Here is a 24,911-nt window from a genome sequence, read left to right on the forward strand (position 1 = left end):
CTTGGATCTCCCCTACCCGTTTTGCCGTGGTGACTGCTACCAGGAAAACTGCTTTCATGGAGAGTAGATCTATCCCTGCCTGCTGCAAAGGCTCAAATGGAGGCTTACATAAGGCTCCCAACACTAGGTTTAGGTCCCATGACTTTACAAGATCTCTAAGCGTAGGTTTTAGGCGAGAGATTTCTCTGGTAAACCTAGACACCCATGGGTGGTCTGCCAAGGGATAGTCTAGAAAAGAACTCAGGGCAGAAATATGCACTTTTAATGTGTTCGGCCTAAGGCCTTTATCGAATCCCTGTTGGAGAAAATCTAGTATTTGTAACGGGTCCGGGAGGCGGAACCTCTGAGCTACTATACAAGGGGGCGGCCCTTGTAAGGGAGCGGGTGGCAGTCTCTGGATGAACGGACAGGGAGATACGGCAAGTGATCAGGGCAGTCTCTGGGTGAACGGACAGGGAGATACGGCAAGTGATCAGGGCAGTCTCTGGGTAAGGGGTAGGTACGACCTGTGATGGCAGAGCCTCCGGGTAGGCTAGCAGGCAGATGGTAGATTGGTGCTCCCAGGTGAGCAAGCGAGAGTCTCTGGAATAGCAGGTGGTCACGGCACGTGACGGCGGAGCCTCCGGGCTGGCAGGCAGGCAGGTAACGGAGAAGCGCTCCCAGGTGAGCGGGCAAGAGTCTCTGGAATAGCTGGTGGTCACCGCACGTGACAACGGGACCTCCGGGCTGGCAAGCAGGCAGGTAACGGAGATGCGCTCCCAGGTGAGCGGGCAAGAGTCTCTGAGATAGCTGGTGGTCACAGCACGTGACAACGGAGCCTCCGGGCTGGCAAGCAGGCAGGTAACGGAGAAGCGCTCCCAGGTGAGCGGGCAAGCTGGTCCATAGACAGACTGACCGGAGTAGTAAGGCAGACCGTCGGACCTCAGGCAAGCAGGCAGGTAGCTGATATGCGCTCCCAGGTGAGCGGGCAGGCTGGTCCTTAGACAGACTGACAGGAGTAGTAAGGCAGACCGTCGGACCTCAGACTGGCAGACAGGTAACAAGTATTCAGGCAGGAATCAGGCAGGTAACTGGCAGGAAACAGGCAAGTAACTGGCAGGTAACTGACAACGGGACCTGAGGGCTGAAGCACAGGTGAGACACAGGTGCAAACAACATTGCTCGGGCACCTCCATTTTGGAGGAGGTGCCTTTTATATGATGAAGTCCTCCGGCCATTGGCCGGGGACTCTTTAGGGCGGCGCGCGCGGCCCCTTTAAGAGGAGGGGAGCGCGCGCGCGCGCGCCCTAAGCACAGGGGCCGGGAAGGAGCGCGCGCCGAGAGCAGAGCAGGAGGAGGACGCCGGGACGGAGCGCGCGCTGACAGCAGAGCGGGGAGAGGACGCCGGGCAGGAGCGCGCGCTGACAGCAGAGCGGGGAGAGGACGCCGGGCACGGAGCAGAGCGGTGAGGGGAGCAGCGTCCCTGCCTAGCAGAGGGCAGGGACGCCAGCGCTACAGTACCCCCCCCTTTAGGCCCCCCCTTTTTTAGGCCAGACAGAAATTTAGCTAGGATGAGAGGGGCATGGATGTTCTCCCGGGGCTCCCACGTTCTCTCCTCAGGACCAAACCCCCTCCAATCTACCAGAAAAAAGGTCTTTCCTCTTACCCTTTTGCTGGCAAGAATGTTCTCTACCTCAAACTTGTCCTCAGCAGAAACCAGAGCAGGAGGCGTACCTGTAGACTTAGAAAAAGAGTTAAGTACCACAGGTTTGAGGAGAGATACATGGAAGGAGTTAGGGATCCGTAAGTTGGCCGGGAGTTTCAATTTATAGGTTACCGGGTTGATCTGACCGATGACCACCAGTGGGCCGATGAACCGAGACCCTAACTTATAGGAAGGGATCTTGAGTCGGACATATTTGGACGAGAGCCAGACTTTATCCCCAGGACGGAATTGAGGAGGGTCCATCGCTAAATGCTGCCAGGGGGCAGCAGGTACTGGCAGAGGAAGAAGGCGGCCGGCCGACAGGTGTCTCGGAACTTTGTTGCGGGCGCAGGACACACAGGCAGAAACAAAGTCCATAACATCCTTGTGCAGGTTAGGCCACCAGTAGTGTCGGGTAATAAGCTGGAGGGTCTTTTTCCGACCGGCGTGGTCAGCTAGTTTAGACGAATGACCCCAGTGTAGGATTCTCTCCCGATCAGGTACTGATACGAACGTCTTACCAGGAGGGAGACAATTTAGACTCACGGGAGCCACCTGCATTACTCTGGCGGGATCGATGGGGCAGTCACATGGTCTATGAGGTGGTGATGTCTCTGCCTCCTCCTTAACAAAGACATCAGCACTAGACCAATAAGGAATCGGAAGTCCAGGTAGATTAGCTGGGATAGGAGAGGGACGGACGGAATGGACGGGAACCAGGCAGGTTTTATGACAGGCCTGTCCCCAGTGAAGGACTTCTCCGGTTTGCCAGTCAAGCACGGGTGCATGTCTCTGGAGCCAAGGCAGACCTAGCAAGAGGGCGTGAGGGAGACCAGGCAGAACGTGAAAGGAGATACTCTCTGAATGCAGCATTCCCACCTGCAGAGTAATGGATTCGGTGATGAATTGGATGGGGCGAGGTAAGAGGCCCCCATCCACGGCAACAACAGACAAGGGTACAGCCAGAGGTTTGGTGGGGATGCGGAATTTCTCCACCAGGGACTGTGAAATAAGATTTCCGGCTGCTCCAGAGTCAAGTTGGGCTAGTTCGGAATAACGATTCTCCCCGCAGATGATTGAGACTGACAACAGCAGGGATGGAGAGGATTTATTTTTGTCTAGATCGACCCCTCTGAGTGAACCTAGATACAGGCGTTCTCCCGACCTCTCCGGGCAGGCACGGATCAGATGCTCCTTACTGCCACAGTAGAAGCAGCTCCCCTCGGCACGGCGGAAATCCTGACGGGATTTGACCATCTTGGTCTGGTCGACCTGCATAGGCTCAGGAGAGTGTACCTGTGGAGAAACGGAAGGAATGACGGGTTCCTGGAAAGTAGGAGCTAGACGTGGAATCCTTCTCTCACGGGTGACCTCTTTGGCACGCTCCTGGAACCGTAGGTCAATCCGGGTGGCAAGGGTTATTAGATCATCGAGAGTGGTAGGAATGTCCCGACCAGCAAGTTCATCTTTAATACGGCCGGACAGACCCTCCCAGAAGACGGATACCAGGGCTTCGTTATCCCAGGCCAGCTCCGAGGCAAGGGTACGGAACCGTATGGCATATTGGCCCACGGTGAGGCTTCCCTGACGGAGGCGAAGCAGAGAAGATGCGGATGAGGTCCTCCGTCCGGGTTCGTCGAAGGCTTTCCGGAAAGCCATGAGAAAGGCAGGCAAGTCGGACACCAGGGGATCTCCTCTCTCCCATAGAGGATTTAGCCAGGCCAGGGCCTCCCCGGTGAGATGGGACATGATAAAGGCAATTTTGGCTCGGTCGGAGTTAAACTGGTGGGATAATAGTTCAAAATGCAGGGTGCACTGATTTATGAAGCCCCGAGCCAGGACGGAGTCGCCTCCGAAGCGAGGAGGTGCAGAGAGCCGGGGTCCGGAAAAGGATACCATGGTACTGGCGGAGGTTGTTGGTGGATCAGACAGAGTGTTCAGGCGAGTATTAACATTCCGCAGGTGACCCAGGATGGTCTCCTGTTGGGACCTCTGACGGGACAGTTCAAGACAGAGGTCCGAGAGCGAGGGAGCTTGGGTGCCACCGGGTTCCATGGCCCGAGCAAACTGTAACGGGTCCGGGAGGCGGAACCTCTGAGCTACTATACAAGGGGGCGGCCCTTGTAAGGGAGCGGGTGGCAGTCTCTGGATGAACGGACAGGGAGATACGGCAAGTGATCAGGGCAGTCTCTGGGTGAACGGACAGGGAGATACGGCAAGTGATCAGGGCAGTCTCTGGGTAAGGGGTAGGTACGACCTGTGATGGCAGAGCCTCCGGGTAGGCTAGCAGGCAGATGGTAGATTGGTGCTCCCAGGTGAGCAAGCGAGAGTCTCTGGAATAGCAGGTGGTCACGGCACGTGACGGCGGAGCCTCCGGGCTGGCAGGCAGGCAGGTAACGGAGAAGCGCTCCCAGGTGAGCGGGCAAGAGTCTCTGGAATAGCTGGTGGTCACCGCACGTGACAACGGGACCTCCGGGCTGGCAAGCAGGCAGGTAACGGAGATGCGCTCCCAGGTGAGCGGGCAAGAGTCTCTGAGATAGCTGGTGGTCACAGCACGTGACAACGGAGCCTCCGGGCTGGCAAGCAGGCAGGTAACGGAGAAGCGCTCCCAGGTGAGCGGGCAAGCTGGTCCATAGACAGACTGACCGGAGTAGTAAGGCAGACCGTCGGACCTCAGGCAAGCAGGCAGGTAGCTGATATGCGCTCCCAGGTGAGCGGGCAGGCTGGTCCTTAGACAGACTGACAGGAGTAGTAAGGCAGACCGTCGGACCTCAGACTGGCAGACAGGTAACAAGTATTCAGGCAGGAATCAGGCAGGTAACTGGCAGGAAACAGGCAAGTAACTGGCAGGTAACTGACAACGGGACCTGAGGGCTGAAGCACAGGTGAGACACAGGTGCAAACAACATTGCTCGGGCACCTCCATTTTGGAGGAGGTGCCTTTTATATGATGAAGTCCTCCGGCCATTGGCCGGGGACTCTTTAGGGCGGCGCGCGCGGCCCCTTTAAGAGGAGGGGAGCGCGCGCGCGCGCGCCCTAAGCACAGGGGCCGGGAAGGAGCGCGCGCCGAGAGCAGAGCAGGAGGAGGACGCCGGGACGGAGCGCGCGCTGACAGCAGAGCGGGGAGAGGACGCCGGGCAGGAGCGCGCGCTGACAGCAGAGCGGGGAGAGGACGCCGGGCACGGAGCAGAGCGGTGAGGGGAGCAGCGTCCCTGCCTAGCAGAGGGCAGGGACGCCAGCGCTACAGTATTTTAGGGATGTCGGGATGGACGGAGTCCTTGACTGATACTCCTGAAAATAAGCAAAATTGTTTCCGCACCCAGGAGTATATGGTTGATGTTATCGGCTTTCTGCTGGCTTGTAAAGTTGAGATTACGCGATCCGACAAGCCTTTGGAAGCTAGGATGCGCCTTTCAGGAACCACGCTGTTAACTGGAGAAGATGGACATCTTGATGATACAAGGGACTTTGAGATAGAAGGTCTACCCGGTGTGGAAGAATAAAGTTGCCTGCTCCTGTTTTATTTTCCTCAATACCCTCGAGATTAGTGGAATTGGAGGGAAGGCATATGCAAGATCTTTTCCCCAGGGCTGAGAGAGTGCATCTACCCCTTCTGGGTTGTCGCTCGGGCTTCCTGTTCTGCCTGGTTGCAAACAAATCAATGGAGGGTAAGCCCCATCTCTGGATTATTTGCTTGAAGACATCTGGGTTCAGCTCCCACTTGGAGGACCAGACTTTCTCTCTGCTGAGGTAGTCCGCTATTGTCTTCTCGGATCCTTTGAGATGGATTGCTGACACCGAAAGAACATTCACTTCGGCCCACTGGAAGATTTGTACTGCTAGAACCTGCAACTCTACTCCTTTGGGGCCTCCCTGCCGTCGAAGGAAGGCGATAGTCGTCCTGTTGTCCGAGAAAATTTTTATGTGATTTCCTCTGACTAGATTTTGGCCTTGTTGAAGAACTTCCCAGACTGCCCTTAGTTCTTTGAAGTTTGAAGACCTTTTTTGTAGTTCGGAAGGCTATGAGCCCTGAAAATATCTGCCCTCTATATTCGCCCCCCAGCCTCTTCGACTGGCATCTGTAGAGATCCACACCATAGGAAGGAGGATCCACTCTACCGCCTTTCTTAGATTTTAGTATCTTGTCCACCAAGAAAGAGAGAGTTTTATTTCTAGTGTCAATTTCATCTTTTTGTTTAGACCTGAAGACTTTTTGTTCCAGGTAGATAGGACTGCTTGTTGCAGGGGTCCCGTGTAGGGTTGGGCCCATTTTACACTGGCAATACATGATGTCATTAGACCTAGAATTCGCATGGCGAACCTGACCGTCGTGAAGGTCTTTTTCTGGAAATTTCGGATTTTCAGACAGATTTCCTGTTGTTTTGTTAGGGGCAGGGAAGAATTTTGGAGATGAGAGTTTAGAAGCACTACTAAGAGCACCTTTTCGGTGCTTGGTTGGAGACTTGATTTTTCCCAGTTGACTCCCCAACCTAGGGATTGTAGGGTTTCGATTGTCTGTATTTGTTGTTGGAGAAGAACGGGCTCTGATTCGGTCACTAACAGTATATCTTCCAGGTATGGTATTATGATTATACCCTGTTTTCTTAGGAAGGCTGCAACCTCCGCTATTAGTTTTGTAAAAATTCTGGGAGCCGATGACAGGCCAAAAGGAAGACACGTAAACTGGAAGTGATATACTCTGTCCCTTCGCTCTAGGGCAAACCTCAAATATTGATGATGGGTCGGATGGATAGGACGACGAGTAAAAAGTGGCAAAGTGTAATATAAAAATTAACTTTTATTTATCTATTTAAAAATTGTAGTGAATAAATAGAATTAATATAAAACTAATATAAGAAAGAAGCGATAGCAAGTGTTGCAAACGGTACTTAGCCGCCTAAAAAAAGTAAATCTGTGGAACTGGTAACACTCCTAATATAGTTCCTTCTGACACGGGAACATAACGGACCACAGGTGTGTAACACTATAGACCACCACCTCAATTCCAACTAAGTGGTTCTGGTCCAAGCTAAAGAGAAGACTGTCACACAATAAATGTTTCTTTAAATATACATCAAAGCATATTGAACAGACAGGCATGCATCAATTATCTCCTACACCCATGACTTTAACTCAGAGATGGGTGAGGAAAAGAAGAAGATAGACCAATTGTAATGTAGAGTCTAGATGTGACATAGAATACCTGGTGAATAATAAATATATGGAACAATCTCACCGTTAGACTCATATCTATGCAGTTCTAAGGAAGACCCTTTGGAAGTGGCATTATCCAGTAGAGTGCAGGACTCATTTCCTCTGGAAGGACTCAGACCAACAGGGTGAGGGGTGCCCTCCCGACGCGTTTCCTCATGTTACTGATTCATCAGGGGAGAGAGCGGTAGTACTAATGGGTCTATCGGCCCGAAATGGAGATGGGTCGGGTGGATAGGAACGTGATAATATGCATCCCTGAGATCTAGGGTGCACATTACCGAATCTTTTTGTATTAAAGGGATGCTGGAACTGATTGTCTCCATCTTGAACCTTCTGTACTGCATTGAATGATATAGGGGCTTGAGATTTTTTACCGTACGTCTTTTGCCCGACGGTTTCAAGATCGAGAAGAGGGAGGAATAGTCGCCTAATCCTACTTCCAAGGGAGGTACTTGTTACACCGCCCCTATAGACTCCAGGGTTATTATATCGAGCCAAAGGCTTTGAGATGCCGGGGGTAAGAGAGCGGGTAATTTGAAAACATTGCGGGGGAGGATGGGAGAATTCTATTTTGTATCCCTCTTTTATAGTTCGCAGGAGCCATTGGTTTTTTGTTATGGCCTGCCATTTTTCCGCAAAAAAAACGAAGCCTCCCCCCAACCCCCATAGAGTCAGGATCTACTCGAAGGGCCAGAGGAAAACTGGGCTGCTCTATCTCCCCCCTTTTCTGTAGGACCATCTCCCCATTTTACCTTTACCCCTATAGTCTCATTTAGGGGACCGGGGGTGGGATTTACGAAAGGGCTGATATCTTTGTTTTGTCTTCAGGAAACCCTTTCTTCTTATCCGACGCCCTTTCCAGAATCTCATCAAGGACTGGACCAAAAACCTGGGAACCAGAAAAGGGGATAGAACAAAGCTTATTTTTTGACTGGCTATCCCCAGCCCAAGTTTTGAGCCAAATCGCGTGCCTTGCCGAATTAGATAGCACACTACTTCTGGATGCGACCCTAACTGATTCAGCAGATGCGTCAGCCAAAAACTGTGTTGCTAGTTTTAATGATGGCAGGGATTCTGATATTATCTCTCTAGGGGTATTAGAGACTATGTGATCTGACAGCTCGTCTATCCATAGACACATAGACCTAGCTACGGAGGTAGCCGCTATATTCGTTTTTATAACTGCAGCTGATGTTTCCCAGCATCTTTTCAGCATAGTCTCTGCTTTCCTGTCCATTGGGTCCTTTAGACAGGAAGTGTCCTCAAAAGGAATAGAAGTCTTTCTTGCCACTTTTACTATAAAACAAAATAGAATAGGGGCGCAAATGGTGCTGTTACCCAATGAAGCAATGGTTGAATAATAAAAAGGACGCTCACCTTGTCGTGTTGTGGTAATGCATAACACATATAAGAGCTAATGTGGAGAGCTGCAGATAACACCAACCCTAGCAGGGTTTCCAAAATGTATCAGCGAACCGATGTAGAAGAAGAAGCACAATGGCTCAGTGGTTAGCCTTGCAGCCTCGCAGCGCTGGGGTCATGGGTTCAAATCCCACCAAGGACAACATCTGCAAGGAGTTTGTATGTTCTCCCTTTGTTTCCGTGGGTTTCCTCCGGGTTCTCCAGTTTCCTCCCACACTCCAAAGACATACTGATAGGGAATCTACATTGTGAGCCCTGATGGGGACAGTGTCTGTAAATTGTCTGAATCGTAAAGCGCTGCGGAATATGTTGGCGCTATATAAATAAAAAGATTATTATTATTATTAGAATGGTGTCTAAATGTCCACACTCCTCCGCATACAATGATGATCTCGTGTCCGATGGATAGATGTAAGAATTTTATTAAATAAAAGCCACATTCAAGCGTGTTTCACGGACGTCCTGTCATCTTCCTCAGTGAGTAGCTGGTATACAGACTTATCTAGTGCTGCTTAAATACAAACGCATCAAAAAAAAAACACATTTTTTCTTTTTTTCCCTTCTTTCTCTTCCCTTTCTTTTTTCTTTCCCCCCATGCAACGGCCAATATGTTCAATATTATTAGCATAGAGGTAAGTGAACATAAAAACATATATAATCACGTCTGGGCGGTTATGAGTTCGGAAACCGTATTTCTAACTTCCTCTCGAATCATGGACCGCATGTCCGTTAGAATGATGCCTTCTCCTCGATGCATTCCTTACAAAATTGCTTTTTATAGGAATCCTGTAGTTTAGAATTACATGCGATGCATCTCTGTGATTTTTTAGAGGAGGATCCGGATCTCTGGGTTCCTCTATCCTATTTTAAGGGAGACATGGGAATATTTATTTAATACCCAATTCTATCAAATTTTTAGTGGATCTGAGGGATTATTGAGGTAGAGAATACTTACACTACCCAGGGACTCAGATGGGGCTTCTCACCTTACAGGGTTAGACTCCATTGTGTCAGGCAGTGTGTGCACAAGGGTACCCTTTTAAAGGGTCTTATCTGATCCATGTGATGTGAGGCTGGTCCACGATTACAGCCACTGCGGTTTTCTTGCATGTTTGTATTTCTCTGCCACCCTGTATGCCCCGCAGAGTCCGGCGTGCACTCCACCATGGAACGCACACCCAAGGGGCACTCTTCCAGTCCTGCGTGCGCTCCACCATGGAACGCATGCCACACTTCCGCTATTGCGCGCTCTCCAATGCGTCATCATGGTGCGCCCCGGAAGTAGTGGTGTCGCTCCAGGGCGCCTGCGCAAGGCAGTCTCCGGCCAATACGATGAGCGCTCCCGTCGTGCATCGGAAGTTCGGCCGGCGGTCTCGCGAGTTCCTGGCCCCGTATCCGGAAGAAGGGCCTGAAGGCTTCAACGTGGAGACCACCGGCGGGCAGCAGGATGCACTCGAGAGCCCTCTGTATGAGGGGTGCGGCTCTGTCGGGAGTCCTCTCCACCTACACGGCTGAGGGACACTTCAGTGGGGTATCAGCACAGAGCCTCTTGACCGGGGGAAGGGAAGAGGTCAGTGCCCACATATCCACCCTGGCTCTCAGGTAATAATAATAATAATAATCTTTATTTTTATATAGCGCTAACCTATTCCGCAGCGCTTTACATACATTATCGTCGCTGTCCCCATCGGGGCTCACAATCTAGATTCCCTATCAGTATGTCTTTGGAGTGTGGGAGGAAACCGGAGAACCCGGAGAAAACCCACGCAAACACGGGGAGAACATACAAACTCCTTGCAGATGTTGTCCTTGGTGGGATTTGAACCCAGGACCCCAGCGCTGCGATGCTAACCACTGAGCCACCATGCTGCCCTAACTTTTTCTTTGTCCTCTCTGGCAGCGTCCTGTCCTGCTAGGGACAGGAAAAACACTGAGGGTGAGGCGGGGGGTGGGGGGCTCTTAACCTCTCATGTGTTTCCTGTCCCTAGAAGGTCAGAGGAACTACCTCCTGTTGTGCTGTCATGATGGACGAACTGGTAAAATAAGCCTTCATATGGCTGTCAACTGATAAATAAAAAAAAAGTTATGGCTCTTGGTAGAAGGGGAGGAAATAACGAAAGAGCAAAAATGAAAATTTTCTCAGGCTTTCAGGGGATAAACTTTAAAAAATCATTCTACAAAAAATGTACATTTTCGGGTGTAATGTTACCCCCTGCTATTCAGAGGCGTCACCTCAGACCTGTCTAAATGCACTGTAGCCTCTTGCTCCATTTATAAACTGATAATCATCTTATAAAAATTATTAGTAATTTGATTTGTGTGCAGTGTCGTAAAATAACGTGTTCTAGTTTGTCCAGCAGTTGTTCTTAAAACACAATCTTCAGACGAGTGTTTAATTTTCAGATGAAAATCAATTTACTGGAACATCTTGCAATCACATCTGCATTGCACACTCTATAATAAGAGGTCTCTTTTTCCCTCTGTTATTCCACTTTTGCTTTATTTTCCAGCTGGATAATCTTGTGGTCGATGCTGCTAAAGAAAAACGAGACATGGAGCTTAAACACTCAACAATTCAGCAAAAGGTAGGTGTAAAGAATAGAAAGCTGTAGAAGATACAGGACATTAGTATGTAAAAGGGTGATTGTCTTCTCCTTGTGTTGGATCTCCAATTAAGGTCACGTCTGAAGTGAAATAGATCCTTTATTGAATCAGCGATCTGGTGCTAGAGCACAACTCAAAGCTCTGAATACAAAGCTCTTTACAATAGGCGGGAAATTTACTTTACATAAGGGAAGTATTTAACCTTTTTGTAATATAAATAACAGTATGGAAGGATTTAGGCCATGGCCAGGATTCCATAGTTTTTGACAGAAAAAAAAAAAATCACCAGTGCAGAACTATTTTTCTCATCCTAATGACGGACTCCGTTGTTGGGTTCTGCTGAGGAGTCAGTCTGGTGATGGATCTGGCAGAGGATTTTGGCTATCGTTAAAGAGAACCTGTCAGCAGCATTTCACTAAGTAAAGTACAGACAGGGCCATGTTGGCACTGTCATACTGATTAAAATTATACCTCAGGTGAAGAAATCCGTTTTGTAGATTTTCTTTAATCCTTGTTAGAAGTTTCATTGTATTCAAATCCTTGTGCATCGGGGCGGGACTGTGGGTGGAGTCTTCAGCTTTGGTTCCATCCCCTCTGCTGTGTCTTGGTGTCTTTCATTCTTCTTTATTTAAAATTTCGCACCAGCGCCATACTAGACACTGGCGGCGCTTGTGCAGAGTGATCGAATGATGGGTTTCAGTAAAATCGCACCGGTGGCTGTGCATGCATAGATTAATCAGTCCCACCGGCGCCATCTATGTACGTGCAGCCACCAGCGTAATTTTCCTGAAGACTTCCAAGAGCTCAATCTGCGCAAGCGCCAACCGTGACTAGGACGGCGTTTGCGTGAAATTTTAAATAAGAATAAAAGATGCCCAGACACAGCGGAGGGGACTGAACAAAGCTGAAGACCCTACCCATAGTCCCACCCATGGGCCAGCCCCAATGCATGAAGATATGAATACATGGAAACTTCAAATGGATTAAAGAAAATCTACAAAACAGATTTCTTCACAGAAATATCATTTTCATCAGTATGACAGCCCCAATATGGCTCTGTCTGTAATTTACTTTGTAAAATGCTGCTGACAGGTTCTTCTTAAGAGAAAAGCAGATCTAAACGAAGTCTAACACAGAGGCAAAACCTATGTAGATTGGTGTTATGTACACCAGTCTTGAACCTGTAAACTACTGGAGTAAGGTGTGCCAAATTAATTAATACATTTAAAGGGGTTGTCCATCTTTGGGTACATTTTTTTTTTAATTACTTAAATGCATTCTCAGATAACTCATTCTGCAACCTGCTTCAGACAGTACAATGCAAAGGCTATAGGAGGCAAAAGCGTAAAAATGTTAATGAACACAATTGCAAATATGATTTTTAGCCCTATTTGCATACATTTAAGTAAAATAAAAGTCCCCAAAAAGTGAACAACCCCTTTTAGCCTGTTATTACATTTCACACATCTTTGTGCACCAGAAAATAAAATCTGAGGTGGATTTCTACAGCAATATATTCAAGTTTTCTTTAAGCCACACACCCTTTTTACTAAGCACTACACAGTTTTAGAAAAGGTTTTGGGTCAGTGTTAAAAAGCAAGAAGTCGCAAAATACCACTTCTAACAAGTTTTTTTTTTGTTACTCTTTGAAATGTTTTTGGGCATAGAGGGGATGCTAAATCCCCCCTCACACCCTCCCCCCATAGAGATTGTTCACAAGCTTTGATTGGAAATGGTGGGTCATACAATTGAACTTAATTGGACACACAACTAATGAAAAAAAGGATTTCTTCCAAGTAAATTGTTATCCTGTTGGTAGTAAGTCGTTCATCATACTGTGTAAATCTCCACATATGCTCCACATGTGCCATAGTGTACTCTATGTCCTCACTGTTGTGCCTTCTCCCAGGGATTATCTGCTGATGACTCCAATTTGGAATGCAATGTTGATGCAGAAAATGGCATTGTTATGGAAGGATACCTGTTTAAACGAGCCAGCAACGCTTTCAAAACCTGGAACAGGTAATAACATGAGCACAGGCCATTATGGGTGGACTTTTCATGATGATGAATCACCAAGTGTGGAAAGACTTTGTAGGTACAGTTCCGACACAGGCTGAAAGAAGGCATCAGCACAGAAATCTGAAATGCCACGCTTTATTTTTTATGGCTTTAGCTGCAATCCTTTATTTCTGATTTCATGTCATGCTGCTGCTCTTATTTTGCATTTCACTCCTTCTCCTCCTTTTTTAGTATGTTTTAATCCTGCCCCATTTTTTCACATGACAGGAAAAAGCCAGACCACACCAGGTATCAACCAGCCTCTTCTTCCCCCTCCATGTGTTCCATGTGGCACGTACCTCACTGTGAACCCTGTACTTAGATCACCTGCAATGGATGGATCTCATACTAGAGAAATACACTTGATAATTTACTGCCCATTATTTTCATTTTTTTCCTGTTTAAAATTCAGCAACCCAGAGTGAATATTAAGTGAACTGGGTACCTGATATACTGTATTTGTGGGGTGTTGTACCTCTGGATATTCCACTACTGTATTTAGCAGAATTCTCACCACTATTTCACAGACTTGAGCACAAAAGACACCAACTTACAGCTACAAAAATACGTGATTATAATTTACCACAGACTATTGCATGAATAATAACTTCCAAACCAGTTTCTTAAGTTTTCCTTTCTTGGAAGCTGTTGTAAAATAGTCTCCATTGCATGTTGTCTTCCCCACAGGGTTGCATATTCTGCTCATGCTTGCAGCAAATACTTCATAGGGAAACTGTCAGCAGGTTTATGCTATTTAATCTTGAGAGCAGCCAGGTGAAGGACAGAGATCCTGATTCCAACGATATGTTGCTCACTGGGCTGTTTGGTGTAGTTTTGATAATATCGCTGTTTTATCAGCAGGAAATTATCACTACAGGACTAAAGCCCCCGTCTCACATAGCGAGATCGCTGCTGTGTCACGGTTTTGGTGACGCAACAGCGACCTCATGAGCGATGTTGCTATGTGTGACACTTTGCAACGATCAGGCCCCTGCTGTGAGGTCGCTGATCGCTGCAAAGTGTCCTGGACCATTTTTTGGTCGTTGCTCTCCCGCTGGTCAGCACACATCGCTGTGCCTGACCAGCGGGAGCAGCGATCAGGCTGGTAACCATGGTAAACATCGGGTTACTAGGGGCACACGCGCACCTAGTAACCCGTTGTTTATCATGGTTACGAGCCTGTTAAAGTGAGCGGTAACCTCCCGCTCACTGTAGCAGAGTGGTAACCATGATAAACAACGGGTTACTAGGTGCGCGTGTGCCCCTAGTAACCCGATGTTTACCATAGTTACCAGCCTGCTCCTGCTTCAGCAGGCTCGTAACCAGGAGCAGGACATCGTGGAAAGATTCTTTCCACGATGTCGCTGCTCCCCTGATCGTTGGTGAGCCTGCCTGTTTGACAGCTCACCAGCGACCACATAGCGACGCAGCAACGATCCCTGACAGGTCGGATCGTTGTCGGGATCGTTGCAGCGTCGCTAAGTGTGACGGGGCCTTTAATTGTCTTGTGCTTCCTAGTTAACTGCTGTGTGTAACCCTGCACCCACTACTGAGCAGCAGCGTTCTGTCAATATACTTGGGCAGGTTTTGTGTACAATCAGTGGCGTGAGCAGGGTTTATACAGAGCTCAGCATTCAGAGAACTGCTAGATCTGCAGTAGAGAAAACTGACTTTATCAAAAGTGCACCAAGCAACCGAGTAAGTGATACATTGTTGTAATCAAAGTCACTGCGCCTACATCATGCTGCTCTCAGATTACATAGCAAAAACGTGCTGACATATTCTCTTTAACTTTTATGTTACTAATATGCAGTTACTTGAATTCTTGCATTGCATTCATTTCCTCAATCATTGCAAAGTTTGCATTGTTATAAATGTTATGCTCTGTTATTAGCAGCCATTGTTTAACTATTATATATAACGCTATCATTTTCCTGGGCTGCTGGAACAATCCAGATATATATATCATATAATAAAACATAATTTTGTCATGTTTACAATTTTGCTTTTTTACAATTTCCAAAGTACTTTAAAGGGAACCTGTCTCCTTGAAAATAAAAGTGTGGAGAGTAGATTTATACAATGTATATAAGTTTTGTGAGAAAAGATTCAGATTCTGTATCTGTCTTTTAATCATTTAAACCTCTGCACATTCTGGGATTTTCAGTCCAGGGGTCGGTCCTATCAGTGACTGACAGCTTTCTTTGTATCAGTGTGCATCAGGGATAGCTGTCAGTCACTGATAGGACCGTCCACTGGACTGAAAATCCTAGAAAGTTCAGAGGTTTAAATAATTAAAACACAGGTTATGCTGAATATTTTCTTGCAAAATTGTATATTGATCTGCTCTGCTCCCAGTGCCCTATAACATGATGGCTGCAGATGGGACTGCATTTTCATAGTGACTGTGTCCCTTTCATCAAAGTTATTAAATTGCCCAGTCGTACAATATCGCAATATTACTAATTTGAGAATGGCAATTCATTTTTAATTGGCTTCTACTATAAGAAGATTGATAAACCTATCCGTGACTAGATGTGATATTACTAATCCAATCAATAGCATAACCGTATTGTGTATTTGCGTGCCGGAGTTTGGTTTCCTCTCTTCTCCTGTGTCACTATTTCCCTTGCAGCCTGCTCTTTTCCATGCATGTTGATGCTTTCCATTTCCGCTCTTCTGCTTTAGTATTTCCTCTTTTACTTCCAATGGAAAAGTATTGGAAAACCGCCAGATTGCCGCCTTTAGTGCTTTTGGGTCTAATGCCAAAATGTTGTTATTGCCCATTTCTAATCTGAGTCTGTGTTTATAACAAATATTTTGTCTGTTGCCTTGTATTACTTTTAATATTCTGTATTTTACATACATTGGGTAATGGTGTATTTTTTATTCCATTTCTGGTTTTACTTTGCACAAACCAAATTGATCCAGACATTGTCTTAAATTCTTTCTCATCTGCTGAACTAAGATCTGGTTAACCACCAGCAAAATATTGAAACAGAAAAATGAGATGTTTAATATACTGGATTGCTCTTTTTGCAATTTTCCTAATAGCTATTAGTTTCCCATATTTAGAAGTGATTCTTAAAACTTTCATTTTTCCATGTTGCTCCTACCAGTTGGGTGACAGCAGGGTTGTATTAAAGGGAATCTGTCAGCAGGAATTCAACCCTCCCCCCTCCAAACTATTTATGTCTGCATGTAGTTATTTCAAAGACAAATCCAACAAAACCTTTACATGGCCAGTCCTTTCCTCTGTTACTGAGAAATTGGCATTTGAATTGATATGCAAATGAGGCTGAAGATCTGAAGCCTCTGTCATTCCATCTCTATTCGCCAGTACTGCTTCCTCCTGGTTGACCGATGGTTCCTTTGCCTGAACTCACACAGCATAGAGGCTGTCAGTCAAGCAGGAGAATGCTGCATTGGGTGGGGAATAGAGCTGGTGTGACTGAGGCGTCAGGCTCATTTGCATATCAATACAAACGTTGTTTTCCCAGTAACAGTGCAACAGACTGGCCATGTAATATTATTGCTGGACTTGTGTTTGAAAGAGCTACATGCGCATTTCAGTTGTTTGGGGGAGTGGAAATCCTGTCAGATTTCTTTTAAAGGTTACATCTCCATTCTAAAGCTGAAGGCAAATAACACACCAATTACAATAGGTTGATGGGGTAGGTGTGTATGATCATCTCTGTACAACACTGCAGAATATGTTTGACTTGTATAAGCAACATCAATAAATACATTGTGACAGCTTACTTCTTCCCTCCACAGTTAACTGAGCTTATACAAAACACTCCCATGGTCATTGAGTTATCTCCAGACACGTGTGTGTGTGTGGTCCGTACAAAGGACCAGCACATACGTGTGTGTGTGTGTGTGTGTGTGGTCAGTACAAAGGACTGGCACATGACTTATTCCTTCCAAAGACAATACTAAGGACCAGGGGGCACTTATTATGGGTGGAAAAAAAGTAGAGTCCAGCACCTAAACAGGAAAGGGTTCTTTACAGTCAGAGCAGTCAGACTGTGGAATGCTGACCACAAGAGGTAGTTATGGCAGACACTATAACGGCTTTTAAAAAGGGCTGGACAATTTCCTCGATATACATAACATTGTGGGTTACAGTTAAATTAGACAAAATGTACAATTGGGGGAGGAAGGTTGAACTTAATGAACCCAGGTCTTTATTCAACCTACGTTACTATGTTTCCCTAAGTGGTTGCTGTAAAGCAAATCTCCAAACTGATGTTCATAGGTCAAAACAGAAGCTAAGGCAATATGACTATCCCCAAAATCCTTAGGAAAAAAAAATCTACAATCCTAAAACAAAAGTAAATCAGATAAAGAATATTTTCAATATCTGCCTTTTACAGTGGCATGGAAAAGTTGGTCAAAATTACTGTTGTTGTGAACAATTAAGCAAGTTGAAGATGAAATGATCTCTAAAAGACATAAAGTTAAAGATGACACATTTCCTTTCTTTAGGCAAAAAAAAAAAATAATATACAGTACAGACCAAAAGTTTGGACACACCTTATTTAAAGATTTTTCTGTATTTTCATGACTATGAAAATTGTACATTCACACTGAAGGCATCAAAACTATGAATTAACGCATGTGGAATTACATACTTAACAAAAAAGTGTGAAACAACTGAAAATGTCTTATATTCTAGGTTCTTCAAAGTAGCCACCTTTTGCTTTGATGACTGCTTTGCACACTCTTGGCATTCTCTTGATGCGCACAAAGACATGGTGGTTGGAACCAAAGATCTCAAATTTGGACTCCTCAGACCAAAACACAGATTTCCACTGGTCTAATGTCCATTCCTTGTGTTCTTTAGCCCAAACAAGTCTCTTCTGCTTGTTGCCTGTCCTTAGCAGTGGTTTCCTAGCAGCTATTTTACCATGAAGGCCTGTTGCACAAAGTCTCCTCTTAACAGTTGTTGAAGAGATGTCTGCTGCTAGAACTCTGTGTGGCATTGACCTGGTCTCTAATCTGAGCTGCTGTTAACCTGCGATTTCTGAGGCTGGTGACTCGGATAAACTTATCCTCAGAAGCAGAGGTGACTCTTGGTCTTCCTTTCCTGGGGCGGTCCTCATGTGAGCCAGTTTCTTTGTAGCGCTTGATGGTTTTTGCAACTGCACTTGGGGACACTTTCAAAGTTTTCCCAATTTTTAACACTGACTGACCTTCATTTCTTAAAGTAATGATGGCCACTCGTTTTTCTTTACTTAGCTGCTTTTTTCTTGCCATAATACAAATTCTAACAGTCTATTCAGTAGGACTATCAGCTGTGTATCCACCAGACTTCTGCACAACACAACTGATGGTCCCAACCCCATTTATAAGGCAAGAAATCCCACTTATTAAACCTGACAGGGCACACCTGTGAAGTGAAAACCATTTCCGGTGACTACCTGTTGAAGCTCATCAAGAGAATGCAAAGTGTGTGCAAAGCAGTCATCAAAGCAAAAGGTGGCTACTTTGAAGAACCTAGAATATAAGACATATTTTCAGTTGTTTCACACTTTTTTGTTAAGTATATAATTCCACATGTGTTAATTCATAGTTTTGATGCCTTCAGTGTGAATGTACAATTTTCATAGTCATGAAAATACAGAAAAATATTTAAATGAGAAGGTGTGTCCAAACATTTGGTCTGTACTGTATATAGTGTAATTTTTTACATTTTACAAATTACAAAAAGAAAAATGGGCCGATGCAAAAGTTTGGGCACCCTTGGAGATTTGTGTGCTCAAATAACTTTGACTAAGGTTTCAGACCATAGCCTGTTAGGGTTATGGCTTGTTCATTATCATTATTAGAAAAGGCCAGGTGATGCAAAATTCCCAGCTTTATAAAAGCCCAGCCTCCTCTAACCTTGTGCCACAAAACAGCAGCCATTGGTTCTCGTAAGCAGCTGCCTAGCACTCTGAAAATGGTGAAAGCCCACAAAGCCGAAGAAGGCAATAAGAAGATGGCAAAGCATTTTCAAGTTGCCCTTTGCTCATTTCGAAATATAATTAAGAAATGGAAATTAACAGGAACAGTGGAGGTCAAGATGAGGTCTGGAAGGCCAAGCAAAATTTCAGTGAGAGCTGCTCCTAGGATTGCTAGAGAGGCAAATCAGAACCCCCATTTGCTAAACCTTTCTGAAGGTCTTTTGTAGTCAGACTCTGGAGTTGTGGTACATTGTTCTACTGTTCAGAGACACCTGCACAAATATGGCCTTCATGGAAGAGTAATCAGAAGAAAACCTCTCCTGCGTCCTCACCATAAAATTCAGCATCTGAAGTATGCAAAAGAACATCTAAACAAGCCTGATGCATTTTGGGAACTAGTTCTGTGAAGCGATGAGGTTAAAATAGAACTCTTTGGCCACCAGGGCTGTGGAGTCGGTAAGCCAAACCTCCAACTCCGACTCCTCAATTTCCATGACACCAACTCCGACTCCACGACTCTAACTTCCTCATACATGGCTCATGTTTAAGTGATAAATTTACTGTAGCACAGATTCATCTCAGATAAGTCTAGACCCTTATATCCGGAATAGGACAGACATTTATAGGACATTTCATAACTTTCCCAAATTCTTATGAAAAAATATTCCCCACAAACTGCATTGAACTACTGTACCCAATTTATTATATATTTTAGGAGTTGGAGTCAGTCCATTTTATACAGACTCCACCAAAATGGATACCGACTCCGACTTCGACTCCACAACCCTGTTGGCCACAATGATCAAAGGTATGTGTGGAGAAAAAAGGGCACAGAATTTCAGGAAAAGAACATATCGCCAACCTTTAAGCATAGGGGTGGATCAATCATACTTTGAGGTTGTGTTGCAGCCAATGGCACGGGGATCATTTCACGGGTAGAGAGAGGGAAAAATGGATTCAATGAAATTTAAACAAATTATTGATGCAAACATAACACCATCTGTAAAAAAGCTGAAGTTGAAAAAAAAAAAACGCATGTCAAAATCCACAGTAGACTACCTCAAAAGGCGCAAGCTGAAGGTTTTACAATGGCCATCAAAGTCCCCTGATCTGAACATCATTGAAAATCTGTGGCTAGACCTCAAAATAGCAGGGCATGCAAGATGACCCAGGTATCTCACATTACTAGAAGAATTTTTCAAGAATGAATGGATGAAAATCCCTCAAACAAGAAATGAAAGACTCTTGGCTGGCTACAAAAAGCGTTTACAAGCTGTGATACTTTCTAAAGTGGGTGCTACTAGGTACTAACCATGCAGGGTGCCCAAACTTTTGCATTTGCCCATTTTCCTTTTTGTAATTTTTAAAATGTAGAAGATGAAAATGTACCGTATTTTTCGGACTATAAGACGCACTGGACCATAAGACGCTCCTGGGTTTTAGAGGAGGAAAATAGGGGAAAAAAAATGTAAGCAAAAAAAATGTGGTCATGATGCCCTGTTAAGGGGGAGAGGGTCTGCTTTTGACACTGTTATAGGGGTAATATCCCCTAATTCTGTTCTAATAGCCCTCATCCTGGTATGCATGGCACCCCTCATCCTGGTATGCATGGCACCCCTCATCCTGGCATGCATGGCACCCCTCATCCTGGCATGCATGGCACCCCTCATCCTGGCATGCATGGCACCCCTCATCCTGGCATGCAAGGCCCCCCTCATCCTGGTATGCATGCCCCTCTTCAATCTGGTATGCCTGGCAGCCCCACATCCTTGTATGCCTGGCAGCCCCACATCCTGGTATGCCTGGCAGTCCCACATCCTGGTATGCCTGGCACCTCCATCTCCATTACACAAAAAAATAAACACTCCTACTCGCCTTTCTTCTTCTCTCCTCCAGCCCTGAGTCCTCCTCTGCAGCCAGCACAGATCTCCCTGTGTGAGCCGCGCATGACTTGATAGCGGGCGCACACTGGAGCTGCAGTGCGGCTCCTGCTACAGGGCGATTGCGTGTGCCCGCTATTAAAGAGCATGAATATTCACCCCCTCTCCACTCCCATGGGCGTGGAGAGGGGGTGAATATTCATGCTTTCTAGTAGCGGGCACAAATGACGGCCAAGTTCTGCAGGAGCCGCGCTGCAGCTACACTATACGCCCGTGATTAAGGACAATGAATATTCACTGCTCCCCACGCCCATGGTTGTGGGGAGCCGTGAATATTCATTTTCTTAAGCAGCGGGGACAGTGTAGGCTGCAGTAGCCTCTGCTGCCCCCTGTACCCCGCTCCTCCGCCGCTGCTGCCCCCCCATAACACCACCACCCACAGCAACAAGACAGTATATAATAGAAGGTTCGGACTATAAGACGCACCCCCCACTTTCTTCCAAAATTTTGGAGGAAAAAAGTGCGTCTTATAGTCCGAAAAATACGGTATATATTTTTTTGTCTAAAATACAAAGGAAATATGTCATCTTTAACTTTAGGCCTTTTTAAAACCAATTCATCTTCAACTTGCTTAACTGTTCATAATAACAGTAATTTTGACCAGGGGTGCCCAAAATTTTACATGCCTCTGTATTTGTAAGAAATTTATAGGTAATAGTCCATTTAACTGAAATGCACTTATGCCTAGTCCCTTGCAAGGCATCACACCATATGTTTTACCTTGATGTATTTTATTTTTTTAAAGTGAACCTGTCATCATAAATATGCACACACCATGTTATAGAGCACAGGGAGCTGAGCAGATTGATATGTTTTTGTGAGAAAAGATGAAGGTTAAGGTCTTGGTCGTAGGAGTGTATAACATGATCGAGTACTGTCTGATGCTTTATCGTATAGCACTCAGCCCAATGTTATACTATGGGGCAGTGCAGATCTGAGATTTTTTTTCTCATGCCAATTCAGCATGAGAAAAAAATTGCTGCATGCTGCGAGTGCATCCAATCGGACCATGCACACCCATATAAGTCTATCGGCGCTTGTAAAACATCGGACTGCACTGGAATGTCAGCCAAGTGCAGTCCGATTTATGCAGACAGAGATCATGGAGAAATTAAGTTCTCTGTCTTCTCTGCACCTGTGATGCAATTCTGTCAGGCGAGAGAATCGGATCACACTAAGATGACACTCTGCTCAAACTCTTGACATTAGCAGAATTAGCCCAATTCTCTCACATGAGAGACATATTGCCATCTGACCTCAGCCTAACTGGTGTTTTAATAATTGAATCCTCTGCTCTTCCAGAGATTTTCGGCCCACTGGCTGACTCCTACCTTTGTATACACATTTGTACAGCTGTCAGTCACTGATGGGACCACTCCCCCTGCTCTATAACATTGTGCCGGCAGATTAGACTGCATTTTCACGGTGACAGGGTGCCTTTAAATCCACAGTCTGTATCAAATCATATCTACCCTCCAGATATCACCACTAAAATAGATAACTATTGAGAACAAACATAAAATGTAATCCTCTGCTGGATATAAATTCTTTCAGAATGGTTTTAGATTTAAACTTTTCTCTTCATAACAATAAAAACCACATTAAATGTCCCAGTTAGCTCCATAGTGTAAGATTAAAGGGTCGTCCTATAATTACATTATCTTATTCTTTTGGCTTGGGGAGGTAAAAATTAGCATTTGCTATACTCCCCCCCCCCCCCTTGCTGCTACTCCTGCAAAACCTCTCCTCGTTGCTGCCTGCTGTCTTTCTTGATAAGCTGAAGTCATGGTATCATGACTACACCACAAATGAGCACTGCAGCTAATCACTGGGCTTAGTGGTGTTGTGCATCGACCTGATCACCAAACCCATTGGCTGCAGCGGTCACGTATAGTGTAGTCATGACGTCCCTGCTGCTTCAGCCTGTCAACAAAGACTGGTGGCAGCGGCTGAAAGGCATTGATGGAGGACTAATTGCTCAGTCCAGTGGCTGATATATATATATATATTTTTTTTAAGTTATTGGTTAGATAACTTCTGTTTCTAAGCTACTCTGCTATTGTCTGGTTGGTGGTTAACAGCGTACTATCATGTTGTACTAATTATTTGTATTAACTCTCCTGTATTACGGTTTATGGATGTATGACGCGGCTCATTCACATTTTCTTTTCCCACTTCCATATGTGCAGGCGCTGGTTTTCAATACAGAATAATCAACTTGTATATCAGAAGAAATTTAAGGTGAGCTATAATTAATAAAGTTGTAATGTTTAAAATTATTTAAAAAGCCTACTTGAAGAGCAATACTGTACTCTGCTTATATGGATTTTCTCAACATTTACATTAAGACTACATTCTCAGGTCTCTAGCGCCTTTTTTTTCCCTCTTTCTTCATAGGATAATCCCACTGTTGTTGTAGAAGACTTGCGTCTGTGCACAGTGAAACACTGTGAAGATATTGAGAGACGCTTCTGCTTTGAGGTGGTTTCTCCTACAAAGTAAGTGCTCGGTACATGAGGATTTACAAACACTCACAGCAGAATCCGGAGGATTTGTAAACTTTAGGCTTCTGTTAGATGTAACTTATTTAAAGAGTTACTGCTGTCTTAATTTTTTTTTCCATAATAGTCCACATGAACATAAGACATTTTATAATAAATTTTGGCCGCGATTCATCAGAGCAGTTTTCCCCGGATTCTTGCGTACAATACTTTGAAAAGTCAAATTTTTTTTACAACTTTTAATGTTTTCATGACCGTTTCTCCCAGCTATTGCAAAATGGGCAGAGCTGGTTCATGACAGCGGCAGGTGCCTGTGTGCATGTGCAACAGAATATCCTCCCCCTTCAAGTGTAGCTAGTTGTTTTCCCAATATATACTCTGATATTCTGTAACAATGAAGATACCAGAGGAGCGGAGGTAAGAAGAGACTTCTCACACTGCTGTTTACACTGTCTCTAATCTAATACTGGAGATGCCAGGGTTTCTGAGCGAAGAAGAGGCTGATCACACTGCTGTTCACCCTATCCATCTGATCTAATACTGGAGATATCAGTGGTTCTGAGGAGAGAGGAGGCTAACCACAAAGCTGCTGTCCACCATGTCAGTCTGATTTAATACGGGAGATACCTGGGTTGCTGAGAAAAAGAGGCCTCTCGGGTGGATGTCCACCATGTTTTTCCGATCGAATACTAAAATACCAGTGGTGCTGAGGCAAGAGACTGCTTACACTGCTGTCCACTCCATCTACCTGATCCAATACTTGCAATATTAGGGGTTCTAAGGTAAGAAGATGCTGCTCACACTGCTGTTCACCCTGTCTTTCTGAGTGACAGAACATAGTATAGATTATCTCAAGGTCACAATAGTAGAGCTTCCTACTGCACATGCTCACTAGCACCTGTCCTAATATTTTCACTTTAAATATTGAAACCCTATCATGCATTCAACTCTGGTCGTTCTCTTGAAAAATACTGTTGTGTTTTTTTCTTAATGCTGGTAAATGTCTTCTGTTCATTGTTGAGAAGTTAAAATGTAGTAATTGAAACAGTCTTGAAAAATAGTGTATAGAGCAGAATGTAATTTACTTGTGCGTTTTCCTGGATTACAGGAGCTGTATTCTGCAGGCTGATTCTGAGAAGCTGCGCCAAGCATGGATCAAAGCTGTTCAGACCAGTATTGCTACAGCTTACCGAGAGAAAGGGGAAGAAGCAGAGGTCCGTTCATATTTGTGTTTTCTAGATATGCACATATATGGATAGGCCCTAAAAAATGTAACTGAATTCAGTATTTCACTCTTTTTTCTTTAGAAAATAGACAAGAAACCTTCCTTGTCAAACACTAGCCCAGTGTCTGAAGCAAAAGAGAAGCTAGTTAAAGGGGAGAGTGCTCTGCAGCGAGTACAATGTATCCCTGGTAATACAAAGTGCTGTGATTGTGGCTTACCCGATCCTCGCTGGGCCAGCATCAATCTTGGCATCACTTTATGCATTGAATGCTCAGGAATTCACAGGTAGGCAGTTGTTACTGCTCCCACA

The 24,911-nt window shown here is 45.4% G+C and overlaps 1 protein-coding gene across 2 annotated transcripts in view; it reads left to right on the top strand.

Annotated features, from left to right (window-relative positions):
- The window catches only part of ACAP2 (ArfGAP with coiled-coil, ankyrin repeat and PH domains 2), a 123,545-nt gene that overhangs the window by 65,169 nt on the left and 33,465 nt on the right, over nt 1-24,911 (top strand). For both annotated transcript variants that reach the window (XM_073675042.1, XM_073675043.1), the window contains exons 9-14: nt 10,830-10,904; nt 12,833-12,945; nt 23,065-23,116; nt 23,273-23,373; nt 24,485-24,590; nt 24,684-24,886. In XM_073675042.1, coding sequence (XP_073531143.1) covers nt 10,830-10,904; nt 12,833-12,945; nt 23,065-23,116; nt 23,273-23,373; nt 24,485-24,590; nt 24,684-24,886 — 650 coding nt within the window. The remainder of the gene's footprint in view (nt 1-10,829; nt 10,905-12,832; nt 12,946-23,064; nt 23,117-23,272; nt 23,374-24,484; nt 24,591-24,683; nt 24,887-24,911) is intronic.

This window comes from Phyllobates terribilis, unplaced genomic scaffold, assembly GCF_046119375.1.
Source record: "Phyllobates terribilis strain yellow unplaced genomic scaffold, ASM4611937v1 Scaffold_3__8_contigs__length_932513732, whole genome shotgun sequence".
NCBI lineage: Eukaryota > Metazoa > Chordata > Amphibia > Anura > Dendrobatidae > Phyllobates > Phyllobates terribilis.